At 36.3% G+C, this 26246-nt stretch overlaps 1 protein-coding gene across 1 annotated transcript in view; it reads left to right on the plus strand.

Moving 5' to 3' along the window:
* The first annotated feature begins 1126 nt into the window (after window positions 1–1126).
* The window catches only part of FBXL5 (F-box and leucine rich repeat protein 5), a 40807-nt gene continuing 15687 nt past the window's right edge, over window positions 1127–26246 (plus strand). Inside the window, exons 1-8 of the mRNA XM_002745967.6 lie at window positions 1127–1280; window positions 10626–10841; window positions 14422–14517; window positions 16281–16467; window positions 18388–18570; window positions 22521–22646; window positions 25273–25421; window positions 26009–26091. Coding sequence (XP_002746013.4) covers window positions 1197–1280; window positions 10626–10841; window positions 14422–14517; window positions 16281–16467; window positions 18388–18570; window positions 22521–22646; window positions 25273–25421; window positions 26009–26091 — 1124 coding nt within the window. The 5' untranslated portion in view covers window positions 1127–1196. The remainder of the gene's footprint in view (window positions 1281–10625; window positions 10842–14421; window positions 14518–16280; window positions 16468–18387; window positions 18571–22520; window positions 22647–25272; window positions 25422–26008; window positions 26092–26246) is intronic.

Below are 26246 nucleotides of genomic sequence, written 5' to 3' on the forward strand. Positions count from 1 at the left end.
CTGTGATAGATAATGGAGAACAAGGGTGAACACAGCACATCCGGTTCTTGCCTTCCTGGAGGTTTTGGTCACTAGGCAAGTAACACTTTTTCCCAAGCTTCCCCTGTTTTCTCCTATTTCTCTATCTGTCCATCAGTACTCCAGCCAACCAAACTAAGACTGACCAGGGTGAGCAGAGAACAGGGTCTCCTGAAGGTCTGTGGCAATGGCCAGGAGATTTATAGGGAAGAGACAGACTTTTCCCTGGGTTAGTGACCTTGTTTTCTCTCCGAACCTCCGCTTAAAAAGGCGGGATTTGTACCAAGGCTCTTTTCGGCACTAACTTTCCATGATTATTCACCCTTCTCCCCACCCCCAAGGCCGGTAGGGCCTATCCCTGACCCGCGCGCGTTCCTGTGCTTGAGGTGCATTTCCGCACCTGGATCCTCAGAGACTGTGTTTCCCCCGCGCTGAGTCTCCCGAATTCCACCAAGCCTCTCCCTCGCGGACTCTGCCCCGCCCCTCGCACCCTGGCTCCGCGCCCGCCGTGGGTTGCCGCCGGGGACCGAAGCTCCCGGAGCCCCCAGCCCTGGTTCACCAACCGTTGGGCGGGAGCCAGGCCGGGGCCTTTGACTGGCGGGCGGGGTGGTCTGCGCTCGACCCAGGCGGCCGAAAAGTCTGCCATGGGCCAATCACAGGGAGGCAAAGGGTACCTCTGGAGGGCCAGGCCGTACGCAGCGGTCGCCCAGGCCAAGCGGGCGTCGGGGCCTGTGCACAGGTAGAGCGCCCGGCCCGGACCGCGGCCATTGTGTTTGGCTGCCTCGCCTCAAGGCCTGGTGAGCAAGGCAGCAATTGGAGAAACACCGAGAGCGCCACTGAAACGACATTTTCCTACCCTCCGATATTGTGCTTTCATGTGGTGTAACAGAGAAACGGTTTTGGCTGTTTCTGCGGCATATGAAGACGATAAGAAATAAAAGGAATGGAGGCGGGAGGCAGAAGGCGCGAGCCTCTGCGCGCGCCTGGTCACGTGGGCCGCGGAGACCGCATGGCGGCGGCCTGCGCGCCCCCGCGTCCCCGCCGACCAGGCGGACCGGGCGCGCGCGCCGACGGGGCGGGCGCATGCGCAAGGGGGCGCGCCGCCTCTGCCCCGCGGCGAGGGTGTCTATGGAGAGGCGGCGGCCGCTGCTGCTGAGGCGGAGGCTGAGGCAGTGGCGATGGCGCCCTTTCCTGAAGAAGTGGATGTCTTCACCGCCCCGCACTGGCGGATGAAGCAGCTGGTGGGGCTCTACTGCGACAAGGTAACGGAGCGGCTAGCCTCCCGCTCTGGGCGGTGCGGGCGGAGATGGGGAGCGGGCCTGGTCCCTGGGGCGGCCTGGCCTGCGCCGCGCCCGCAGCCCCGGGCCGCCGCTGCGCCCGCAGCCGCCTGCGCAGCTGTCAGCGCCGCTAGCTCCCGCAGCCTCTTCGCCCGCTGCGGGGCCCTGGCAGAGACGGCGTCCCCGCCCAGCCGCCGCCTCGGACGTGCCCTCGGGGCGGGCGGCGTCCCCTGCCCAACGGCGTCCGCTGTTGAGGGCTGGCGGCTGAGGAGGGGCGCTGCCGGGGTCACTGGCCGTACTCCCGGCCCTGGCGCCGCGCTGGGCCTCCCGCTGCTGCCTCTGAGGAGAGCGGCCCTCCCTCCCCCGAAGCCCTCGGTGCCCCGGCCGGCCACCTGCGGTGGACTCCCGTCCGCACCGGGCAGTTGTCCCCGTCCCCTTCACTCCCCCCGGGCCTGTTCGGGGTTCTCTGTGCAGACACCCACCCATCCTCGAAACCTCTCGCCGGCTTCCTGGCTGGAATTGCAGCGTCTCCCGACTACCCGACTCCTTTCACCCCCCGTTTTTTTCACTGGTTTGATTTGGGAGAAAAGCCAAGTTTAGAACTAAAGAGCCTTCACTCTTCGTGTGTCATTATCGTTTTCCTTGCAACTTTTATTGCCCTGGACACTTACTGGATGTAGATTTTGTTATAAGACAGCAATTCTCTCTTGGACTTCTTTACATGGGCTGGAATACAGGGGGCCTCGGGAAAAGTTGGTTCAACTGTGAGAACCATTTTGGACTCATAATTGGTGCAGCATAAGTTCAAGAGGCACTTTTGTGGATATGTTTCAGGGCCCCTTGCTAATAATTTTTAAACAATTTTAACATTCCACATATTTGTCAGTTTATATTGGGGGAAGTCATGGATATTTGCAAACCTCAGGCAGTCTTGTTTCTTGTAGAAATGATCCAACTAAATAAAACATTTAAATGACTTTTGTTTAAGCACAGAAATCAACTTTTAGGAATTTTCAGAGATTACATAGCATTGTGTAGAACCATTGTCTACAGAAAAGAGGCCAGTTGGAGGATGCCCAGGGTGTTCACTGGTAGGCCACGCTGAAGACCAGCAATTTAACGGAGTGACGTTGAATTTCAAATCTTAGCACTCCATCTTCTCCCTCCATTCTGAAAATTTAGAAATACCCAATTCACATGTAGTTGGAAACACCAAGACTATCTAGCGCAATGGTTTACAACCTTGGTTGCTTATAAGACTGAACCTAAAAACTATTAGAAGTCCTGATGTCTAGGTCACTAAAATTAGGATTTCACCTAGGCATCAGGTATAAATGATTAAAGCTCTCCAGTTGAGTGCAGTGTGCAGCTGAGGGTGAGAATCGCTTAGTAGGAGAAGCATTAGAAATGGTTAAGCCATTAAGCAAAAGGGTATATCCCTGAATTTTTTAGTTAGCAGAATTGTGTTTTCATCCTCCCTGGCATTTGAATTTAGTTCATTCAGACACCATTCTCAATAGCAGGAAAGAAAAAAATAGGTCTCAAAAATCAAAAGTGGAAGTTAAGACTAACAGAATCCAAGGTATTCTGCAGTTTAGACTGTGGAGAGGTAGTCTAGGATCACCTGAAATTATATGGAACATTTTGTGCATGTGTTCATTTCCCAGGGGGTTTGTAGCTTTCATTGATTTCTAGATGATTGTGACCTCCTAAAATAATCACAATTCAATTACTTGAAGACTAGGCTAACAAGCCTTATTTAAAAAATTTCAAGAAGTTAATCACTCTTTTTATGTGTTTCTTCCTGGTGGTTGAGAATATTTGAACAAGTTTTGAAAATGCAATTGCTTTTTTTTTTTTTACAAAATATGAGTCAAGTAATATTCTTTTCAGTAATGTTCCCACTTGCATAAAGAGTTTAATAAAGCATTTTCAATTTAACTTAGTGTAAGTCAAAATTATTACTAATTCTGAATGAATTAGCTATAGTTAATGAGATTGTTGTATATGTTTATTAAGAAGATTAAAAGTCCAGTTTTCTGAACTGAGACTGAGGCGATTTAGGAAAAAAAAATAACTACATGGGAATTTTACATCCAGATTTCTTCTTGATACTGATAGCCAGTTGAAATCTCTTAGGATGTCCTTTGAGAGCTAGAGCGGAAAGTAAGTATTTTGTAATGGCTCAGTAGTTTTAAAGGAATTAAAGGAAGAATACCTTGTTTGTTTTTATTCATTTGTCATCTTGAGTTTTGCCATCATCTTTTGGTTGTATAGACTAGATATACCACCAAACACAGCTTACAATGAAACTATACAAAATGAAAGCAAACTAGTTTTTATACTCAAACTTAAAAGGTACAAAATAGTTATTTCACTGTACTCTGTAGTTCAAATTGGGCTCTAAATGCCCAGTTATTATAAAGAAGTCAATTACTATTTTCAGTATTGAACTTCTCAAGTACAGTGTGTTTTAGAAGCATCCACTTACTTACTAGCATCAAGTAAACCCTTACATGCTTAACATAGTTAGTATAATGCACTCCAAAGTTCTCTTAGGCAACTTTATTTATTTTTCAGGTATAAAGGTGATTAGTTAGGATGAGAAAATAAAATAACAAATTTTCAAATGCTGACGAATATATGTGTTAGGCCATTTTAAATATTGCTGTATAATACCTGATTTAATACTTTGCATAACAAAGGTGAAAAATCTTTCCATAAAACTTTTTACAAATGTAAAAAGAAATCCATGGGCAGACAACAGTGCTTTGAGTTATGTAAAGACAAAGTATTTCTGTTTTATAGCTGGGGAGTTAACAGGCCTAGATTAGCTAGGCCAAGGTTACATAAGCAGCTAGTGGTAGATCCAGATGGAAACCCAAGTCATTGTTAGGATTCCTAGTTTAATTTGCTTTATATTAAACTATAGTCATTTCTTATTTTTTTGGTAACAATCTGCTAAGAACCCTCTTGCTAATTCCCTGAATCTTTTCAAACTGGGATGATTTTAGTAAATATTTATATTGAATAACATCCTTTTTCCATTTTACTTTAGTGTCTCAGTCTTTTCTGCAATTCCCCAAGGTTAACTCCATTAATTATGACAGTGAGCGTTGGTGTTTCTACCATCTACTATGTAGTAGCTTGTGTTGGCAATGTGACATGTGGTCTGTACTCTCAAAAAATTTATAGTCCAGTATGTAATAACATCTATGCTAGGATAGAAATCCAAATGGAGTATAGTGGGAGCAAAGGAAGTTACATGGTCAGTTCCACATTAAAGTGTCAGGAGTGGTCTCTTTGAATTGACTTCTGAGAGAAGAGTAGGTGTTCGTTGTAAGGATGTGGTTAGTTCAGAGATTCGCAGGCTTGTATATAAACCAGTAAAAACTCAAGTGGTGGAGGCCTTAAGGTGTGCCTAAATTTTTTCAGGTAAGGGTATTAAAAGGGTCTACTTTTATTGTTTTATACAGATAGAATATTTTATGATCCAAAACTGTTAAATGGGAAGAAGCTTAGAGTAATTTGAATATATTCTTTTTTACAAAATGGATGAAAATAGCTTTATGGTTTTCCTTTCCCAGCTCCCATTTCTCTGCATACTTGTAACAATTTATTGACTCATTTGAGAAGATTGGCTTAGTGGAGAAAATATTGAATTGTGAGCTACAGAAGAAGGAAAAGGGAATTTAATGAGTTCTTACTACATGCTTTCATTATTTCTTTTAATCTTCACAAGAACACTGTAAGACAAATATTATCCTTCATTTAAAGTTGAGGAAATAGTCTTAGTGATTAAATAACTTACCCAACTCATTCAACTAGTAATTAGTAGAGCCTGAATTTTAATCTTAGAATTTTTTTTCATTTCTGAAGCCCATGGGTTTTGCATTACCTTACTAGTTCAGCTACTTATTGGTAGCTCTGTGATTTTATGCAAAACAATTTACCTGTGGGTCGTCGTTTTTTCCATCTCTAAATTTGATCAGATACTGATTTCTTCACTGAGTGTAAGTCTCTCTTGATTAAATTAAAGGATTGTTTAGGTAGGTAGGCAGAGTAAAAATGTATTTGGGGAAATAACATTTGTGTTTTTGTTATGCTATTTTCATATCTATTTTTGATCATAGTGTATTGTCTTTAAGTGACGTACCATTTCTGATAATCAATTTGAAATCAGGCTTTAATACTTTATTTAGATTGCAGAATGTTTGAGACAGAAAGTCAATTATAGGCCAGGCGTGGTGGGTCACGCCTGTAATTCCAGCACCTTGGGAGGCCAAGAGAGGTGGATCACGAGGTCAGGAGCTCAAGACTAGCCTGGCCAAGATGGGGAAATTTCGTCTCTACTAAAAATAGAAAAATTATCGGGGTGTGGTGGCAGGTGCCTGTAATCCCAGCTACTTGAGAGGCTGAGGCAGAGAATTGCTTGAAGCCAGGAGGCGGAGGTTGCAATGAGCCGAGATCTCACCATTGCAATCCAGCCTGGTTGACAGAGTGAGCGTGTCAAAAAAAGAAAAAACAAAAAAAAAGAAAATCAGTTATAAAACTTTTTAAAATGTGGATGATACCATGTTATTATTTGTTTATTATGTGTAATATAAGTTCTTTGTTAAATTTGTGGGGCATCAGAGTATATAACTTTATAGATCACTAGGAGCCTTCATATTTTACTGTAGAAGAGCGCTCTTCAAAATGTGTACTGTGACTTATTAGTAGTAAGTCATAAATCTGTTTTGTGAGTCAGAAACAGATTAAAAATTTAAATGGAAAAGTAAATTTTAGAGTACGTTACAGATTAGAGAGGAAAATACTGTTCCCTGAGATTTGTTTGAAGTGTTTGTGATGTGTGTGAATCCAGATTGCACTGTATTTCATACTAAAGGTCATGGTTAACAGTGTTTGAGAGACACTTTTCTGGAGCAACATTTCTTAACCAAAGTGCTATTGACATTTTGAGGCAGATGATTCTTTGTTACGGGGGTTGCCTTGTGCATTGTAGGATGTTTAACCACATCCCTGGCCTTTATCCACTAGGTGTCAGTAGTCTGTTTCCATTGGTGACAACCAAACCTGCCTCCAGATCTTTCCTTTTCTCTCTGGGGAATGGGTGCGAGGGGGTGGTAATATTACTGCCTTGGTGAGAACTGTTGCTTTAGAGCAAGTGTTCAGACAATTTACTCTCTTAGATCTGAAAAGATATCTTTATGAATGGGACTAACATTGTATCTGTAGAAAAGTCATAAATGTTAGAGTTTTAGGGACTTGGTCTCAGTTGTTTACTAGTTTTATGATTTGGGGTAAAATTTCTTACTGAGCCTCTGTTTTTAGTCTGTAAAATTAGGATTTTAATACCTACTTTTTAGATTGTTTTAAAAATTAAATATATAACAACACTAGTGTAGTTCCTCATACATCGTAGGCTTCAGTATGTCCCAGAAATTATTAGTGTTCAGGTTATTTTTTTCTCAATAAAGTCTATATGTGAAGGCAAACAGAAATTTTAAAAACTATTTATATATACAGATTTCAAAAAAGTTAAATTATGTATTCTGGTTATTCTTTTAACCGCTAAATTTACTAACTTTAGGTACCAGGTTAAAAAACATTTGCACTTTCCATGTGGAGAAAAACTGAGTTGGGTATTATCTTTACTGAGTTTTCTCTCTGTTGCTCTTATTACTATTATTATTATTATTTGGCTTTGTTTTCACTTCATCAAATCAACAAATGTGTTGAGGATTTAATAGAGATAAAAATCTTATTTCTTCAACCTATTGTACAAACTGTTTTATATTCTCCACCAAGAATGTAATTTAATCTGTTTATCATTTTTTCCCGGGGTTTATTGAGGTATAATTGACAAATAAAAATTGTGTACATTCAAGGTGTACAGTGTGATGGTTTGATATACACATACATTGTATAATGATTACTGAAATCATATTAATCAACACATCCATCACCACAAGTAATTATCCTTTGTGTGGGAGTGGTAAGGACACATAAGATGTACTCTCAGTAATTTTCAAGTACATAGTACAGTATTATAAACTATTGTCACTGTACTGTACCTTATATCCCCAGAATATACTCATTTTAGAACCGAAAATTAGTGTTCTTTGATCAGCATCTCCCCATTTTCTCTATGCCCTACCTCCTGGCAACTACCTTTCTACTCTCTGCTATGAGTTCTGCTTTAGATTCCATGTGTAAGTGAGATCATACACTATTTATCTCTCTGTATCTGGCTTATTTCACTTAGCTGTTTTCCGGGTTCATCTATGTTGTCGCAAATGACAGGATTTCTTTTTTTTATTACTGAATAATATTTCATTGTATGTATCACATTTGCTTTATCCATTTGTGGGCAAGCCAGGCATTCAGGTTGGTGCCGTATCTTGGCTATTATGAATAATACTGTATTGAACATGGGAATGCAGACATCTCTTAGAGATACCAATGTTATTTACTTTGGACATATACTCAGGAGTGGAATTGCTAGAACTTATGAAAATTACATTTTTAATTTTTTGAGGAACTTCCATACTGTTTTCCATAATAGCTGTACCAATTTCTTTCTAATGATATTTTATTTTGGTCTGAATACAGAATTAATAAAAGAAAAGCCTACTAAATAAGGCTTACAGATGCCTAGGTAGGCCTTATATTCTGTGTTATTTATATTAACTTATCAAATTAACACAGGTAGCCAGGCACAGTGGCTTGTGCCTGTAGTTCCAGCAACTCAGAATGCTGAGTAAGGAGGTTCGCTTAAGCCAGGACTTTAAGACCAGCTTGATCAACATAGTGAGACCTGGTCTCTCAAAAATAAAAAAAGTAACTGGGTGTGGTGGTGCACACTGCACCTGAAGTTCCAGCTATTCAGGAGACTGAGGCCAGCAGGGAGGATCATTTGAGCCCAGGAGTTTGAGGTTGCAGTGAGCTATGATCGTGCCAGTGTACTCCAACCTGGGTGACAGAGCTTAAGCCCTGTCTCCAAAAAAAAAAAAGAATCCTCATAAGAATTCTGTGAGGTGGTTAATATCATTAGCCCTGTTTTACAGATGAAGAAATTGAGGTACAAATAAAAGTAATGACTTGCTGACAGAATGGATTTATACCTAGGCAATCTTGCCCCAGAGTCAGTGCTTTTAACTACTATGCTACATGAACTGGATATAGACTCTATCAGTAATTTAGAGTCTCTTTATATAGTTAATATGGCTCTCAGTTTGTGGCATGAAACTACTTAATGTGTTATTAAATTTAAAAGAATTTCTAATAGTCTAATGAGAATATATGCAAAATTTCCCATATGTCTTTTAAGATTTATTTTTCTTAACTCATGTTAGGGCATTACAGTCTTCTCTTGGTATCCTTCTGTTTTGTGGGAGATTGGTTTCAGGACACCCATGGATACCAAACTCCATGGATGCTCAAGTCCCTATGTAAAATAGCATAGTATTTGCATGTAACTTATACATATCTGCCATATGCTTTAAAGCATCTCTACATTACTTTTAACACATTAACACAGTGAAAATGCTATGTGTATAGTTGTTATATTGTTTACATTTTTATTTTTATTTTTTCAATATTTTCTTATTTTTGAGATGGGGTCTTGCTCTATGAAGCCCAGGCTGGAGTTCAGTGGCACTGCAACCTCCACCTCCTGGGTTCAAGTGATTCTCCTGTCTCAGCCTCCTGAGTGGCTGGGACTGCAAGTGCACACCACTCCTGGCTAATTTTTGTGTTTTTAGTAGAGATGAGGTTTCACCATGTAGGTAGGTCATACTGGTCTCGAACTCCTGACCTCAGGTAATTTACTGGCCCTGGCCTCCCACAGTGCTGGGATTATAGGTGTGAGCCACGACGCCCAATCTTTTTAATATTTTCAATCCATGATTGGTTGAATCTATGGCTTCTGCATCCCCACGCATGCTGACTGTGTTTACTTTTTACCATTAAGAAAACAATATCTATCATTAATGCTTTCTTTTGATTTGTGTCTTGCTTCTACAAAGGCTATTTTTAAGGTTTTTTTCTTTCTTCAAAAAATGATACATGATAGTATTTGCAGAGATTAGCTACTGTGGATTTTATTGTAATCTTGTTGTGGGGCATTTATGATTTTAAAAAAATCTATAATGTGGGTTTAACCAAATCTCTCCTGTGTTTTTTGTGTGACTTACGAGCCAGACATCACTTTTACATTTTTTGATAGTTGGACAAAATCAAAAGAAGAATAGTATTTTGTGATGTGAAAATTATATGACATATGAATTTCACTCTCTATAAATTTTTCTGGAAATATAGCTATACTCATTCATTTACACATTGTCTCTGACTATTTTTGTGCTACAACAGCTGAGTTAAATAATTGCTACAGACTACATGGCCTGCAAAAGTTAAAATATTTATTATCTGTCCTTTTAAAGAATAGTTGCCAATACAAATGGAATATTTCATTTTCAAAATGATACTAGCTAACGTTTATTGATGTTTATCCAGAACACGTTTACCAACAACCATGTGAATTACAGATGTTTTGTTATACCCATTTAACATCAAGGTGAAACTAACATATTAAGAAAGAAAAGTAATTTACCCAGGGTTACACAGTTAAATTATGGTAGAACTGGTATTAGATCCTAGAGAAATCTAACTTTAGAACTGGTTCACTGTAAGTGACTCTTAACGACTAATCATACTGCCTTTTATAGAAGATAGTTAATTCTGTTATGTATAGTAGGAATAGTTTTGTTTTAGGAGCTTCTATGTCATCTGTTTTGATGCTGTGTCATCAGACTGTTTATTCCTGCTGAGAACAGGCAATAAGACAGCTTAGACTCCATTCCATTTTAGTTATATTAGATACTTTAGAAAGCAAGTCTAGGAAGTATGGTGTTAGTAGCTTTTCCCCTTTCATCTACCTGTCTGTTATGTTTAACCTAATCAAGTTTCCCTCTTTAAAATTTCCCCCTGCCTGTATTTAGCATACATATAGAGTAATGCAGTTTTAGATTTAGAAGGGGCCTGGTTTAATCTCTTCTATTTAAAGAAACTGATTTGTGCACGCATCATTTTTCTGTATCACCAAGCCCTTCTACAGTGCAAACCAACATTTTCCTGGCCTAGTATACTTTTTATTATACCATTCTAACTTGTTAATTTATGAATTTCCTTTATTTGTACTTTAATATAATCAAGTATAAATGAAATAACATGCTGTGTGCAAAAGTGAATAGGGATGTATTTGAATATTTTTTATTTGTGCATATTTGCATGTATTTATTACAATTTTCTTTTTAATTTTTTATTCAGCTTTCTAAAACCAATTTTTCCAATAACAACGATTTCCGTGCGCTTCTGCAATCTTTGTATGCTACTTTCAAGGAGTTCAAAATGCATGAGCAGATTGAAAATGAATACATTATTGGTCTGCTTCAACAACGCAGCCAGACCATTTATAATGTACATTCTGACAATAAACTTTCTGAGATGCTTAGTCTCTTTGAAAAGGGACTGAAGAATGTTAAGGTAAGTTGCAAAAATGGATATTTATCAAAACTTGTGCCATCTTCTGGTATGTTATTGGCAAAACTTGTCACTGTTTTAGAGTAAATTATGTAATGTTTAAAAAAAATTATTTTGTCACCCTTAAAGATGGTAAGGAAGACTATTTAAGAAGAACTGCAATGGGGAGTTTGCAGTAGTAGAGAGAGATCAGGCACAACATTGAATATAGTAAGGACAAGTAGGGATTTATATCCGATTTATATCCAAGGAACAAAATGAGAAGAGTGGATGGAAAATTACTGAGGAAACATCAAGGCCAAGGGGATTCTTGCTAAGCTAACTATAAGATTATTGCTGAAGACAGGAGGATAATAACATATTGAGGAATGAGAAGTTTGATCAGATGTAGAAAGTGATTGGATAACCAAGGGTGAGAGATTTTCACTAAACCAATTCAGCAGGATTTTTGCTAAAACTGGACCAAGCAGGACAATGGCAGTTTAAGGACAGGCCTAAGGTTGAGAAGAGGGCTTAGAGGAGCCTGACTCAGGTTTGGTGAGAGTCTTTGTCAGTTACCTCTTTATTACTGTTTAATAAAATTGTATAATGAATATAACTCACCAAGTCTTAAAGCTGTTTTTGTAAGTTGAAGTTTTAATTATCACAAAATTTTTACATTGTTAACATTTGCTGAATTCTTAAAGAAAAACTGTCAATCCAGTTAATGGTGTTTAAAGGTATAATAATTACTTAGAATGAATAAACTCTTTAATTTTATAAATTTTACTTGTTTTAGAATTGAATGCTAGCCAGGCATGTGGCTCACACCTGTCATCCCAGCACTTTGGGAGGCCGAGGCTAGTGGATCACTTGAGGTCAGGAGTTCAAGACCAGCCTGGCACATGTGGTGAAAACTTGTCTTTACTAAAAATATAAAAATTACCCAGGCATGGTGGCAGGCACTTGTAATCCTAGCTGAGACAGGAGAATTGCTTGAACCTGGGAGGTGGAGGTTGCAGTGAGCTAAAGATACTATTGGATATAGTTTAGGATAATAATATAGAGATTTTCTTCTCAATTATATTTGTATATTATAGGATTTTGAAATTTGATCTTAGTTTATTTCCCTTCTGGCTTGGTGAAGCTTAAGTTACAACTCTATTAAGCCACCATGTGCTCTTCGTGTTCTTTACCTAGAGATTTATGTTCTAGAAAGACTTCTGCAGTTTAGGGAGGATGGATTAAAGATAAAAGACTAAAGGTGGACTGTTATTAAAAAATTCTAATAGTTTCTGGAAGAATACTCAGCTGCTTGATGGGGAGGTATGGGAGGTTTGGTAGGGCTAGGATACTAGATAGTAATATTATAGAAGGGAGATTTACTCTTCTATGAATAATCTTTTATATTCTTTGAATTTTGTATTATATTATGTATTGCCACATGAATACATCTTCGATAAGATCTGAACTAAAGTCATGACTAGTGGAAATAAAGGGGAGGGGATCAGATTTCAGAATTATGTAGGAAATAAAATTGATAGAATGTAGTGATTATACTTAAAGGGAGGAGGAAAGAAGAAAGAGAAAAGAAATAAAAATGAGGATTCAGCCTGACTTTCTAGAGTATATAGAAGAGGGTCAGGAAATAAAAAGATTCAGTCTTGACAGTTAGGTTTGAACTGCTTGTGTAATCTACATGGGCATTTATTAATAGGAGGTGGTAAAGATGGATTTCATGGTCAGAAGAGTGACCCAGTGTGAAAAAGCAAATTTGATAGTTATTATTAGTATTTAAATAGGAATGGAAGCCATGTGGATATGCTAAGGGAAAATGTATAAAATTCTAAGAGAATAGGACATTGCATTGAATGTTGGGAAGCAGTTGAATAAATTAGCTCTGGAAAAAGAGACCAGAGAGGACTTAACAGAGATAAAATATTTTCACATTTTAAAAGTTTGCATAGAATGTGCGCGGTGGTTCATCCCTGTAATCCCAGCACTTTGGGAGGCTGAAGTGGGTAGAACTCTTGGGATCAGAAGTTTGAGACCAGCCTGGCCAACATGGTGAAAACTGTCTCTACTAAAAATACTAAAAACAATTAGCTGGGTGTGGTGATGTGCACCTGTAGTCCCAGCTACTCTCGGGAGGCTGAGGTGGGAGAATCACTTGAATCTGAGGTTGCAGTGAGCCAAGATTGCGCCACGGTATTCCAGTCTGGGTGACAGAGCAAGGCTTGTCTCAAAAAGAAAAAAAGTTTTCATTTTGATACAGAAGTGGGGAGATGTGATTTTAGGTTATGAGGAAGAACTTTGTAGCTCCTTAGAATTTCTCAGAATTAGAATTATTTACTTCAAGATGTAGTGAGCACCTAGCCTTTAGAAGGGTTGATATTAATATATATTACCTAGTGTCAGGATTTTGTTCCGAGACCTTGTCTTTAGAAGTGTTGATATTAATGTATATTTTCTTATGTCAGGATTATTTTTTCTCCCTTGGCTCACTGCAACTTCCTCCTACCAGGTTCAAGCAATTCTGCCTGCCTTAGCCTCCCAAGTAGCTGAAATTACAGGTGCTCATCATTATACCTGGCTGATCTTTGTATTTTTAGTAGAGACGGGGTTTCCCTGCGTTGGCCAGGCTGGTCTTAAACTCCTGACCTCGGGTAATCGGCCTGCCTCGGCCTTCCAAATTTCTGGGATTACAGGCATGAGCCACTGCACCCGGCGGAATAATGTTAGCAGGTACAGTTGACCCTTAAAGAACACAGAGATTAGGGTTGCCAACATCCTGTGCTGTTAAAAATCCATGTATAACTTTTTAATCTCTCAAAACTTTACTTATAGCCTACTACTATTGACTGGGAGCCTTATCAATAACATAAAACAGTCAATTAGCACTTGCTATTTCATTTTATATGTAATATTATATACTGGATTGTTACAATAAGGTAAGCTAAGAAAAGAAAATATTACCAAGAACATCATATGGAAGAAAAAAATATATTCGCTATTTATTAATTGGAAGTGGATCATCATAAAGGTCTTTATCCTCATTGTCTTCACATTAAGTAGGCCAAGGAGGAAGAAGAGGTAGGGTTGGTCTTGCTGTTACAGGTTTGGGAGAGGCAGAAGAAAATCAGTATTTAAGTGAACCTGCACAGTTTAAACCTGTTGTTCAAAGGTCAACTATATTCTGAATTTTTGAGTGGAGGAGACACTAGATGACCATGAAGGGTTTCTGTAATGATACAGTCCATTAGGCTTGGAGATATATTAAGAGAACTGACATACTGAAATTATATAAATATATAATTAGAAATCAAATCAATAGAAGTTATGAGAAGATATTTGCTGTTTTTAGACTTTTTATATTTTTAAACCATTTAAAAAATATGGGGTTACATACATTACTAAAGTAATTCAAAGCTTACTGTTTTACAGACATCTTTTATACTAAAAGTACAGAGACCACTTTGCAATTTGTCAGTCTGTTTTTTTTTTTTTTGGAGGTTTTATATCACATTTTAAGCTACCTTCCTGGGGTCAGATATAATATAATGAAGGAAAACTTTTATAAAAATGTACTTTATTTTGTTTCCAGAATGAATATGAACAGTTAAATTATGCAAAACAACTGAAAGAGAGATTGGAGGCTTTTACAAGAGATTTTCTTCCTCATATGAAAGAGGAAGAGGAGGTAAGCATAATTTTTCCCTCTTGTGATTTAGATTTATAACATGTTAAAAATACTGTTTTACTTTAGAGGCTCTTCAAAATAATGCATAGGAAGATGTGTCTGGCTGATAGAGAGAAGCATCCAGTTCTTTTTGGGAACTGAAGAAAACCCAAGGGGGAAAAAACATTTGTTTTCTCAGAAAGGTTGTTACTTTTCATTAAATAGGTGATTTAATTAATTTACTCAGGAAATAATGATTTCCTTTTTTGTAAATGGCACTGTCTTCGATGTTAATAACTTCTGCTACCCTAATGTCTTTTCAGAACCTTTAGAGGATTCTTTAAGCTTTTAATTTTTAAAATATTTTCATGCTGTGTTTAAATAATTTTTCATGTTTTTTTTTTCCACTAGTGTACTTTAGTATTTAAATGGTGGTTTTAAATTTATTAGTCTTGGCTGGGCGTGGTGGCTCACATCTGTAATCCCAGCACTTTGGGAAGCTGAGGCAGGAGGATTGTTTGAGTCCATGAGTTCAAGACCAGCGTGGGCAAAATAGTGAGACCTCCTCTTTGTTAAAAATTAAAACAATCAGCTGGGCATTGTGGCATATGCCTGTCATCCTGACTACTTGGGAGCTTGAGGTGCAAGAATTGCTTGAACCCAAGAGGCTGAGACTGCAGTGAGCCATGATTGTGCCATGGTGCTTCAGTTTGAGTGACAGAGTAAGGACTGTGTCTTCAAACAAACAAGAACAATTATTAGTCTTAAGCCTACTATACATATATTAGGGTATCATTGTATGAATTGGTAAAACGTTTTCCCTTTTTCCTCTGTCTCTAATATGGGATGAATATTAGGATAAGAAATAGATAAATGATTTTATGAGGAACTGAATACCTGTTCAGCTGTAAATCAATTACTGTAGTGATTCTCAACTATAGCTTTACCTTAAAATCAAATTGGTATTTAAACAAACAAAAGAAACCCCAACAGTATTTTAAGCACTTTCTGGTATATTATATCAGAGTTAAATCAGAGAACAGGCATTGACCTGGGTATTTTTTCAGGGCCCTCCAACTCACTGTAATATACAGCCAGTGTTGAAACCTGAATTACTAGAGCAACCAGTGTTTCTTAACCTATGATACTCATCAAAATTATCTGTGGAAGTGAAAACAAAACAAAGTTTTGGTTCTAACCTCTAAAGATTCTAATTCTGTAAATTGAAGTTTGGAACTAAGCATCTGTTTAGCAAAAGAAATCTTCATAGATAATTATTGTAGGAACCACTTTTCTAAAATAATGATTTGAGGGAACAGTTCCAAAATCCAGAAATAATATTGAAAAGTTACATGTCTCAGCAGAGTTCTGACTTTTATGGTTGCAGTATACTGACTGGGTACCACTCTCATGTGAGGCAGAGGGACTATTTCTGTAGAGTTCAGTTACTCTAGTACCAGAAGGCAGTTAACTGACCTAAACATTTACAGAGAATGATTAAGAGTGTTTGACAAATTCTGTATCGGCAAACCTTCTGGTCCTCATGCTTTAAAATTGTTTTGGGATTGATTTGCTAGCTAGAGAAACATAACAAGAAGGATCTTCTTGAGGTACTCTTCTCTGCAATTTTTAGATAAACTAACTCAGTGGTAACAGATAAAATTTTTATCTGCTTCAGATATATGGTCATAATAAGACATGCAAGCCATTAATAACTTAAAAAGCTGTAGAGTGAAATAACACGAATTAAGTATCATTCCTTGTGAATATTTTGTTTAATTTAGGTTTTTCAGCCCATGTTAATGGAATATTTTACCTACGAAGAGCTTAAGGATATTAAAAAGAAAGTGATTGCACAACACTGCTCTCAGAAGGATACTGCAGAACTCCTTAGAGGTCTTAGCCTATGGAATCATGCTGAAGAGCGACAAAAATTTTTTAAATATTCTGTGGATGAAAAGTCAGATAAAGGTGAGATTTCTATACATAGATAAAGAACAATTTATTAGTTATAAGGCCATTGACATCTTACTGATATGAACTGTAGATTTTGGTTGAGAAACAATTTAAGTTAGACCTGCACTGTGATCAGTTAAAGCCGTTATTTTCATGTATGAATTTAATTGAAGACGATAGTTCTTATTTTAGAATTTAGTGTTGTGTATGATAATTTAACATATATTTGGGACATATGCTGTGTAGTGTTTCTTCAATGAATTTATAAATGCATAGTCAAAATTATTGAAAACTACCAATACAGAGCACTGGCCTGCTAAAAATTGATCAGTCAGAATTGTTGAAAACTACTGTTACACAGAACACTTTTGCAGTATCATCCCACTTCCTGAGCTCTGTTGACCATAGTGGCTGATTTTTATCTTTCCTTGTGTTTTTCATTGGTTTTCAGTCAGTTATGTTTATAGTTTATTTTCATCCTTTCCATCAGCTGGCAAAAAATGTATCATTTTTTTTCAGCTTGTATGTATTAATAGTCAGAGGAATAAGTACCAGAGGCAAAGTTTTTCTGTATAGTTACTCTGAGAATACAAATGAGAAATGCGAATAAAACATGCTGCCCTTTTAAAAAAAAATAAACTACTTTCTCATTTTTTATTATTTATGTTCAGTAGCTTTGCTTCTTCAAGATTGTTGGTAGCAATGGCATTTCTGTTAAAATAACTTGGAGTTTTTTGAAAGTGATCCTTTTATTTTTATTTAACAAAGTAGGTAGAGGGTCGGGGGATCCCTCAGCCGCCAGTGCATGATCCTGGCCCCCTCCAAAAATAAAAATAAAAGTAGGTGAAGTGTATGTTGAAACCAAAGTTATTTTACAAGTTTTAAGCTATAATTAATCCCATAAAGCTTGTATGCTTTACTCTGAAACGTAGCTTGTGCTTTAGATACCAAGTTAAGACTTGTTATGTCTGGTTTAATTGTAATTATAACATGAGATTTAAAAGTATCACACTTACCACATTTTATTTTCCCACTCCTTCAAAGCAAATTGTAGCTGTATTATGTTTAAAATATTTGCCATTTTAAAACTAGTAGTTTAATGAATGTGATCATAGCATTTCTATATTTAAGTTGCTTTGTGAAGACAAATCAGGTATATAAAGTACTCAAATTCTTCATAGGACTTTAACGACAAATCTTTTTTTTTTTATTGTAACACCTCATTTTCATTTTTATTTTGGAAATTGTTATTAAAATAATACATTATAGGTTTATACATCCAATAAGTACTTCCTGCAATAGTTGCTGAGAGTATATTTCTTATTAGTGTGAAACAGCATCAGAAATATTTACATTTTGTCATCTCACCTGCGACATAAATAATTGAAGTGGTTTAAAGTGCCTATATGTTAAGGCAGTCAGATTTTGCAGACCTCTGGTATGAAATGTGAAAATCAAAGAGGGAATACGAGGAAAATTATTGACAGGAGTCATCATGCATGAATGGAAAAGGTAGTGACATTTGTATGTGTCATTAAAAATGCCTTGGAGATCTCATAATCTGGCGTACTCTATACTTGTTGATTTAAAGCTGTGTAACCTGTTTGGTTCCTTTTTCAAATGATGCTACTTAATGCTATAAAGTGAGTGTTGTTTTTTTCTGTGATGCCTTTGTAAGAGGAAGTTAATTCTGTGTTCATTATTGTAACTTCCACTGATGAAGTGTGATTTGGGCCATGATAGTTTAACCCTACTGGTTCTTAACAAGTTTAACATCCCCATGTTACCTCTGTTACATGTTATTTCGTTTTCGCATCTTGCAAGCAGGAAGGAATTGACTTCAGGCACTGGATTTTGTTTATAGAAATGTGATTGTAATTTCTTATTGCATTTGCTCTTAGCCTTTACTGCTAAAGCTTTTCTTTTTTATTTCAGAAGCAGAAGTGTCAGAACACTCCACAGGTATAACCCATCTTCCTCCTGAGGTAATGCTGTCAATTTTCAGTTATCTTAATCCTCAAGAGTTATGTCGATGCAGTCAAGTAAGCACGAAATGGTCTCAGCTGGCAAAAACTGGGTCGCTTTGGAAACATCTTTACCCTGTTCATTGGGCCAGAGGTAGGTAAATGGGTTTAAAAAATATTTTCATGTGTTTTCTAGATACATATTCATTGACGTTAATGAACAAGGCCAGGGAGGGAAGCTTTGAGAGGTTGACCAAAAAGTAGATTTTACAGTTAGAGGATGTATTTTTGGTATATATTTTTGGAAAACTAGCAGTGCTGAAGTTCATGGGTAAATTATAATGATGTCTGCAATTAAAAAAATAATAAGAAAATATAGTTGGGGAAGGATGCAAAAAGATTGACAAAATGTTGGTAATTATTGAAGATAGGGGATTCATTATGCTAGTTCTTTCTGCTTTTGACTATCTTACAGAATTAGAAGTTAAAAATAAAATTAAGCTTTCAAAACTCCTTTAAATATATTTAATAACATGAGTATTTTTTAAATATGGAATAAATTTTTTAAAATGTAAGGGTGATATACCATTATGGCTCCATTTTGGTGATGGCTTAAAATAATTGTGAATCCGTTTTTGTCTTTGACCTATCTTTGATTGGTAATGCCACATTCCCTGAATCACAGTTTCATATTAATAGCATTATAGTAAATTACTTTTACTTGTGAAGAATTAAAGAAAATATTATTTTCCTCAACATGTAATGCAGTTATGGGTTAAATACAGCTAATAGAGCATACATTTTTTCTGTCACTGAATTAAAACAATTTCTTCCACGTGAGCTTTTGGGGGTTTTTTTTTGTTCATTTTGTTTTATTTTTTTGAGATGGAGTTTTGCTCATGTTGTCCCGTCTGGAGTGCAATGGCATGATCTTGGTTCATTGCAACCTCTGCCTCCTGGGTTCAAGTGATTCTCCTGTCTCAGCCTTCCAAGTAGCTGGTATTACAAGTATGCGCCACCACGCCTGGCTAATTTGTATCTTTAGTAGAGGTGGGTTTTCACCATGTTGATCAGGATGGTCTTGAACTCCTGACCTCAAGTGATCCACGTATCTTGGCTTCCCAAAGTGCTGGGATTGCAGATGTGAGCCACTGCATCCAGCCTAGGTGAATATTAGATTCCAAATTCACATAATTTTTTTTTTCTGTTTATGACTTTGTCTGATTTAAATTGTGAATGTGATTTAAAAGCAATTTTATTCATTACAATAACACATAGCACTTTAGAAATAAGCTGTTAGATATTTAGTTTTTTTGAGTAAAGCTATTTGGAGTATCAGGTAGATTTATATCATCTAAATGATTACAGTTGTTATGTGGAAAAATTTTTTCTATTAGTTGTAGGATAATGAAATATTTATTGAAAAGTCAAGACAAACATGGATGCATACAATATTTTCTGACTTTTTAATTTTTAAGATTTGATATGAGTGTCAGTTGTGATAATGCTGTGCTAACTTTCATAAATTCACCGAAATCTCAAATATACTGTTTTTTTCTGTTTTTAATATTTTTAAACAAAAAGTTCCAATCACTCTGGGCAACATACAGAGACCTCATCTCTACTAAAAGAATAAATGGTCAGGCGCAGTGGCTCACACCTGTAATCCCAGCAATTTGGGGGGCTAAGGTGGGTGGATCACCTTAGGTCAGGAGTTCAAGACAAGCCTGGCCAACATTGTGAAACCTTATGTCTACTAAAACTATAAGAATTATCCCAGTGGGGTGATAGGCACCTGTAATCCCAGCTACTCGGGAGGCTGAGGCAGGGAGAATTGCTTGAACTTGGGAGTTGGTGGTTGCAGTGAGCCGAGACGTGCTATTGCACTCCAGCCTGGGCGACAGAGCAAGACTCAGTCTGAAAATCAATCAGTGAATCACAAAAAAAAAACCAAAACAAACAAAAATAAAAAAAAAATTACCAGGCATGGTGGCACATGCCCGTAGTCCCAGTTACTTGGGAGGCTCGGGTAGGAGGATCATTTGAGCATGGGAAGTCGAGGCTGCAGTGGGCCATGATCACATCACTGCACTCCAATCTGGGTGACAGAGGGAGACTCTGTCTTTAAAAAAAAAAATAGAAATCGTTTTTTATTTATTTATATTATTTGCTTTGAGTGGTTCTCAATTTGATTTCCCCCCTTCAGGGGACATTTGAAACATCTGGAGACATTTTTGTTTGTCCCATCTTTGGGTATCATACTGGCATCTAATGGGTATAGGCCAGGGTTGTTGCTAAGCACCCTATTATCCACGGGACAGCTCCCAACAACAAATAATTATTCATCCCAAAATGTCAATAGCGTCAAGGTTGAGAAACCCTAATTTAAATGAAATGTTAAGAGTTGAGTAAATTGGCTGGGCACAGTGGCTCACAGCTATAATCTCCTAGCACTTTGGGAGGCCAAGGCAGGAGATTGCCTGAGCTCAGGAGTTTGAGACCACCATGGGCAACATAGTCAGCGTGGCTGTGCATACCTGGTATCCCAGCTACTTGGGAGGCTTGAGTTTGGGAGACAGAGGTTGCAGTGAGCCCAGAATGCTACCCTGCACTTCAGCCTGGGCGCTAGAGTGACACTCTGTCTCCAAAAAAATGAGATTAGTGAATTGATTCCTCATAATCTCTCACTTCATGATCATATAATTTAGTTACAGTACATTCTCCAGGATCTATAAATTTACATTGGCTTTACATTAATCTTTCCCTTTGCTTCTGTTTCCATCTACTTCTGAATGGCTGACTGATAGACTGCAGAGTAGACCTGCTTCCTTTTATTTATTGGCTGTTATCATAATGGGGCTACTGTAGGAACCAGTGTGAAACCACAGCAAGGGACAATGTTTGCTTATTGTGATTTCTAAAATTTTATTCAAGACTTGATAAACATTAAGTGTATTTCTATAAAAGACAAAAAAATTGAAAAACTTTTTGTACAGAGAGTAGATTCATAGCAGTAGACTATATAAATTTTTGTAGTTACTGTTCTGTTTCCACAGTTTGAAAGAGATTTACTTTAAGAAATTATGAACTATTGGTTAATTGATTATTATTGTTAGTTGAACCCACCTAGTCATAGTTCTTTTCAGTTTGTCTGAAATGAAATCTTTTTCTTATTTCAGTGTAATTTTTTTAACCATAATTAAATATTTCTAAAAATAGCTTGCCCATTGCCTAGGACTCAGATATTTTCTCTTTTAGAGATTTTTATTGTAAATAGCGTAGTTTTTATGTAATTGAAGGCAATCTAATATTATTTTGATCCTCTTGTTTATTCGTCGAATAGGTGACTGGTATAGTGGTCCTCCAACTTTTTTTTTTTTTTTTTTTTTTAAGAACACACTGCTTGTTTATTAGAACCTTTACAAGAGAAAATAGTAATTATGAGAGAAAATAGTACTACAGCAAATAGTCATAACATTAATTGAAATGAAAGACTACAATGTCATACTATTTTGCTTTTTACAAAATAAAGTTTTGCTTAGAAAAAATATTAGAAGGAATTGTATTATAATCTGAGGTGGTAGAATTACTGGCAAAATTTCTTATTTATGTATTTCTTTATTTCCCAATTATCAAAAAAAAAAAAGCCTACATGATTAAGAAGATTTTTCAAAGTGAAAATATTTTTATAGTATGATTTTAAAATTATAGGATTAGATCAAAATGGGGCACCATCCTGAGCAATTCTGTGACCTGGGGAAATTTATTCAACTTTTCTAAGCTCCAGTTTCTCTACTCTTCTAAAAATTATGACAATTATAAAAAAAAGGCTTGCAAAACACTTTACATAGTACCACATCCATAAATGTTTCTGCTGTGCTGTTACTGACATTAAAGCGGATGTTAAGACCCATTATAATGAAATGACTTATAAAATCCGTTCTATCTTAAATAGTTTTAAAGTATACATGTTACATAGTAGATAGAACATAGTCTAAGAACTATCCCTGATGATCCAGGCATACCTCAAAGATACCGCTTAGTTTTTTTGTAATTGCAGGCAATCTAATATTATTTTGATCCTCTTGTTTATTCATCAAATAGGTGACTGGTATAGTGGTCCTGCAACTGAACTTGATACTGAACCTGATGAAGAATGGGTGAAAAATAGGAAAGATGAAAGTCGTGCTTTTCATGACTGGGATGAAGATGCTGACATAGATGAATCTGGTAAGCTTGTTTGGAATTAAAATTATTACATGGTATTTTAATAATTGGTATGTTAACTAAGTATTTACAGTTAGGTATTAAGATTTATGTATTTTGTGTTTTCTCAAGAAAGTAGTGTTTCTAAGCCTTTTTAAAATTTGGAGGAATAAGAAAATTTAAAATTGAAGTACTTTAAAGAGTGCGTAGGATTGTTTCTCTTTTGTTTTTATATTAAAAAATCAGAAAATGATGCCTTTTTTCTTACGGAAATAATGTACGTTTATTATAGTGCTTTATAGTTTACAGTATGTTTTTAGGGACACTTTAAGTGATCAGTTGCACAGCATCTGTTGAGTCATCTGTCTTGAGGGAAATTGGATGAAACTGTTGAGTCGACTTACTCATTTGTAAATAGTCTTTAATACTTGCCTAAGAAAGTTGTTGTAGAATTAAGAAGTAATATACATGAAGATTCTTTGTAAATGGTAAGGGATTACAGAAACTAATGTAGCCATTCATTAAGCACTATGGGAGAGTTCAAGGGTGGATAAGACTTTATTGGTACTCCAAAAAACTCCCAGATGGGAGAAAATTTAGAAAATGTAATTTTTAATTTAAGGTACATGATGGAAAAATGCTGTCATACTTGTTCAGAGAGATACTATTTGGAAGTATGAGGAGGAAGACATTCTGTCTTGGATATTATTCTAGATAACAATTACTGAAAGATGGTAAAACAGTAAAAAATGTACAGAGGAGATATTCTTCTAGTTGGTAAAACTGAAACTCTAGGAAATTTTATTTATAAAACTACCACTTAAAGTAATTTGGTCTGGTGAAAGAACTAAATGTGGAAAAAAGAAGAAACATGGAAAGTAAGCAGTATAAGTATAAAGATTGTTATTTCAGCAGCTAACAGTTTATTTTTATGAAACGTAGATGTGCCGCATTTTGAAATAAAGATTCAAAAGGTTCCATATAAGGGAAAGGTCTATTCTAGTTATGATAGATTTGGTGATGTGCTTACCTGTGGCAGGTATTGTTTTAAGTATGAAGTATATAATGGTAAATAAAATGGAAAAAAACAAAACAAAACAAAAACCTGGCCCTTGTTAAGCTTAAAATTTAGAGAGGGGAGGCAGACAATAAATGCAGGTAAAATATAATCCGTATTAGATGGTGACATGTGTTGTGGAGAAAAATAAAACAAGGAAAACATGCCAAGAAGATTTAAAAATCGTAGTTTTAAATTGACTGACTAGTTAAGGTCCGTTGAGAAATTTGATCAAAGACCTGAAGGAGATGAGATACTTGCTTAGATGGCAATTTAAAGTCTTCGCTTATTCATTCTAAAAAATTAATTCATGATACCCAGGATAAGAATTTTGAAGGTTCTAACAATGTCAGTGTATTTGTCTTAATCCTTGAAGACAGTCAAAGCAAAGTTTGTCGATTTCCTTCATATTGAAAAGGAAAAGTTAAGCCTTTTCAGATAATGTACCTGTTGATTATTAAAGACTAAACTGCCATTTACTTCAGTGCTTTTTTCAGTTTCGCTGTTTTGTCTTTACTTGTCCTGCAAATAAGTTATTGTTTTTCATAGAAATTTTTCATTTCTTAAAAAATATTTCACAGTTTCAATTACCATGATTTGATCATCATACAATGTATACAGGTACTAAAGTATCACATGTACCCCCCAAAATATGTATAACTGTTATAGGTCAATAAAAAAGAAAGTTACAAAAAATTGAAAATTTTACAATAAATAGTATACATTTAGATAGCGAATGCCACAGAAACAAAAGAATGTCTTGGGAATAAAATTTTAGTATCATGAATAGGGCTCACAAAGTAATTTTTGTTTCCTTATATTTTATCTTGGGGTGCGTGTGTGTGTGTGTATGTCTGGTTAATGGAGGAATTTAGGATAATATCTGTAAACAAGGAACCATGAGTAACAAATTCTTTCAGTTTATATCCTTTTGTCTGCCATACTTTAGTTTTTTTTTAAATGAAACTTCCTTAATCTATTCTGTTAAATTGTTTTATGTTTAAAAACATTCAAATTAGGTCTTTACATAAGAATAGTAACAATAGGATCCTGAGAAAGGCAGTACAGTACAATTATTCATACTTTTTAGTGTAGTTAGTGTGTTTTTTTCTTCTTTCATATTAAAGTTTATAGTGTTTTCATGGTGAATGTTACAGTAGTACATTTTGTTGTAAACATCCAAGCTTTATAGAAGTTACTAAGTAAAAGCAAAAGTCACCTTCATTTTTAACTTCTTAGGAATTCTAAAGTACCTTCCTTTGCTTGATTCATTATGATCAGGCTAATTTAGTTGAGTTTCAAATCATTTTTACCTTGTGTCCTTTTTAGTTACGTGGAATAACTGATAGTACATTTTACTATGGATCATTTTTCTTTTGATATCATGTTTTCCTTTCTCTTCAAAACTTTTACTGTTCTTTTCATTTTTCACCTTTTTTCCGAAAGTTTTTCATTGCCTAAAAATGGGATCATTTACATAAGAAAGTATAAGGATAGCACAAAGTATTTCATATTTAACAATTTGGTGGGTCCTTGAGTAGCTTAATTATAATTAGTTTATCAAGTTCTTAGACTTTTGAATTCGTTTTACAGAAGAGTCTGCAGAGGAATCGATTGCTATCAGTATTGCACAAATGGAAAAACGTTTACTCCATGGCTTAATTCATAACATTCTACCATATGTTGGTACTTCTGTAAAAACCTTGGTATTAGCATACAGCTCTGCAGTTTCCAGCAAAATGGTATGTTTAAATTAACACTAGTTTGGGAATTAAGAAAAACAGCAATGGTTTGCTCATTCCTGAGTTTAATTAAGGGGAAACAAACCCCAAAATGATTATTGAGTGCTTTCTATGGGTAGGCATAAACTGCTAGGTTACTTACTATTTTATTGCGGTTCTCACAACAATCTGTAGCATAATTATTATTACCTATCTGTTAATAAATGAGGAAACTGACCAGAAGAGGTTAAACATTCAGTTTCACGGATGTTAAGTGATAAAGCCCAGTTATATACGATTTTTTATAATATGTAAGGCATGGTAAGATGGGCAACTGAGATGAAATCACTGTAAGTAGATCTTACGACTTCCTACATCAGAATCTTCTTTAGTGTTCCCTTAAAAACATAAATTTCCTGGTTTAGTCTCATAACTGCCAATACAGATTATCAGGGGTTTGAACCCAGAAGATTTTTTATGCTCTATTCAAGTGATTTTTTTAATATTCCCAAATGTTTGTGAACTGGATTATATTTGCTAATAGTCATCTGTTACTTATCTAACTGAAGTTCTGCAGATTTTCACAGTGACAATTTTTTCCCTCTTAGGTTAGACAGATTTTAGAGCTTTGTCCTAACCTGGAGCATCTGGATCTTACCCAGACTGACATTTCAGATTCTGCATTTGACAGGTTAGTTATTTTAAACTATTTAAATGTAATGAAAAAATGTTTTATAGGTTTTTGTTTACATAATTGCTCTTGTTCACAGGTCCTACTTGATCCAAAAATCCCATCTGTATCATCTTGCAATCTCTATAGTCCTATATTTTTTCTAGGCCCTTGAG

Source organism: Callithrix jacchus, chromosome 3 (genome assembly GCF_049354715.1).
Source record: "Callithrix jacchus isolate 240 chromosome 3, calJac240_pri, whole genome shotgun sequence".
In the NCBI taxonomy this organism is placed as follows: Eukaryota; Metazoa; Chordata; class Mammalia; order Primates; family Cebidae; genus Callithrix; species Callithrix jacchus.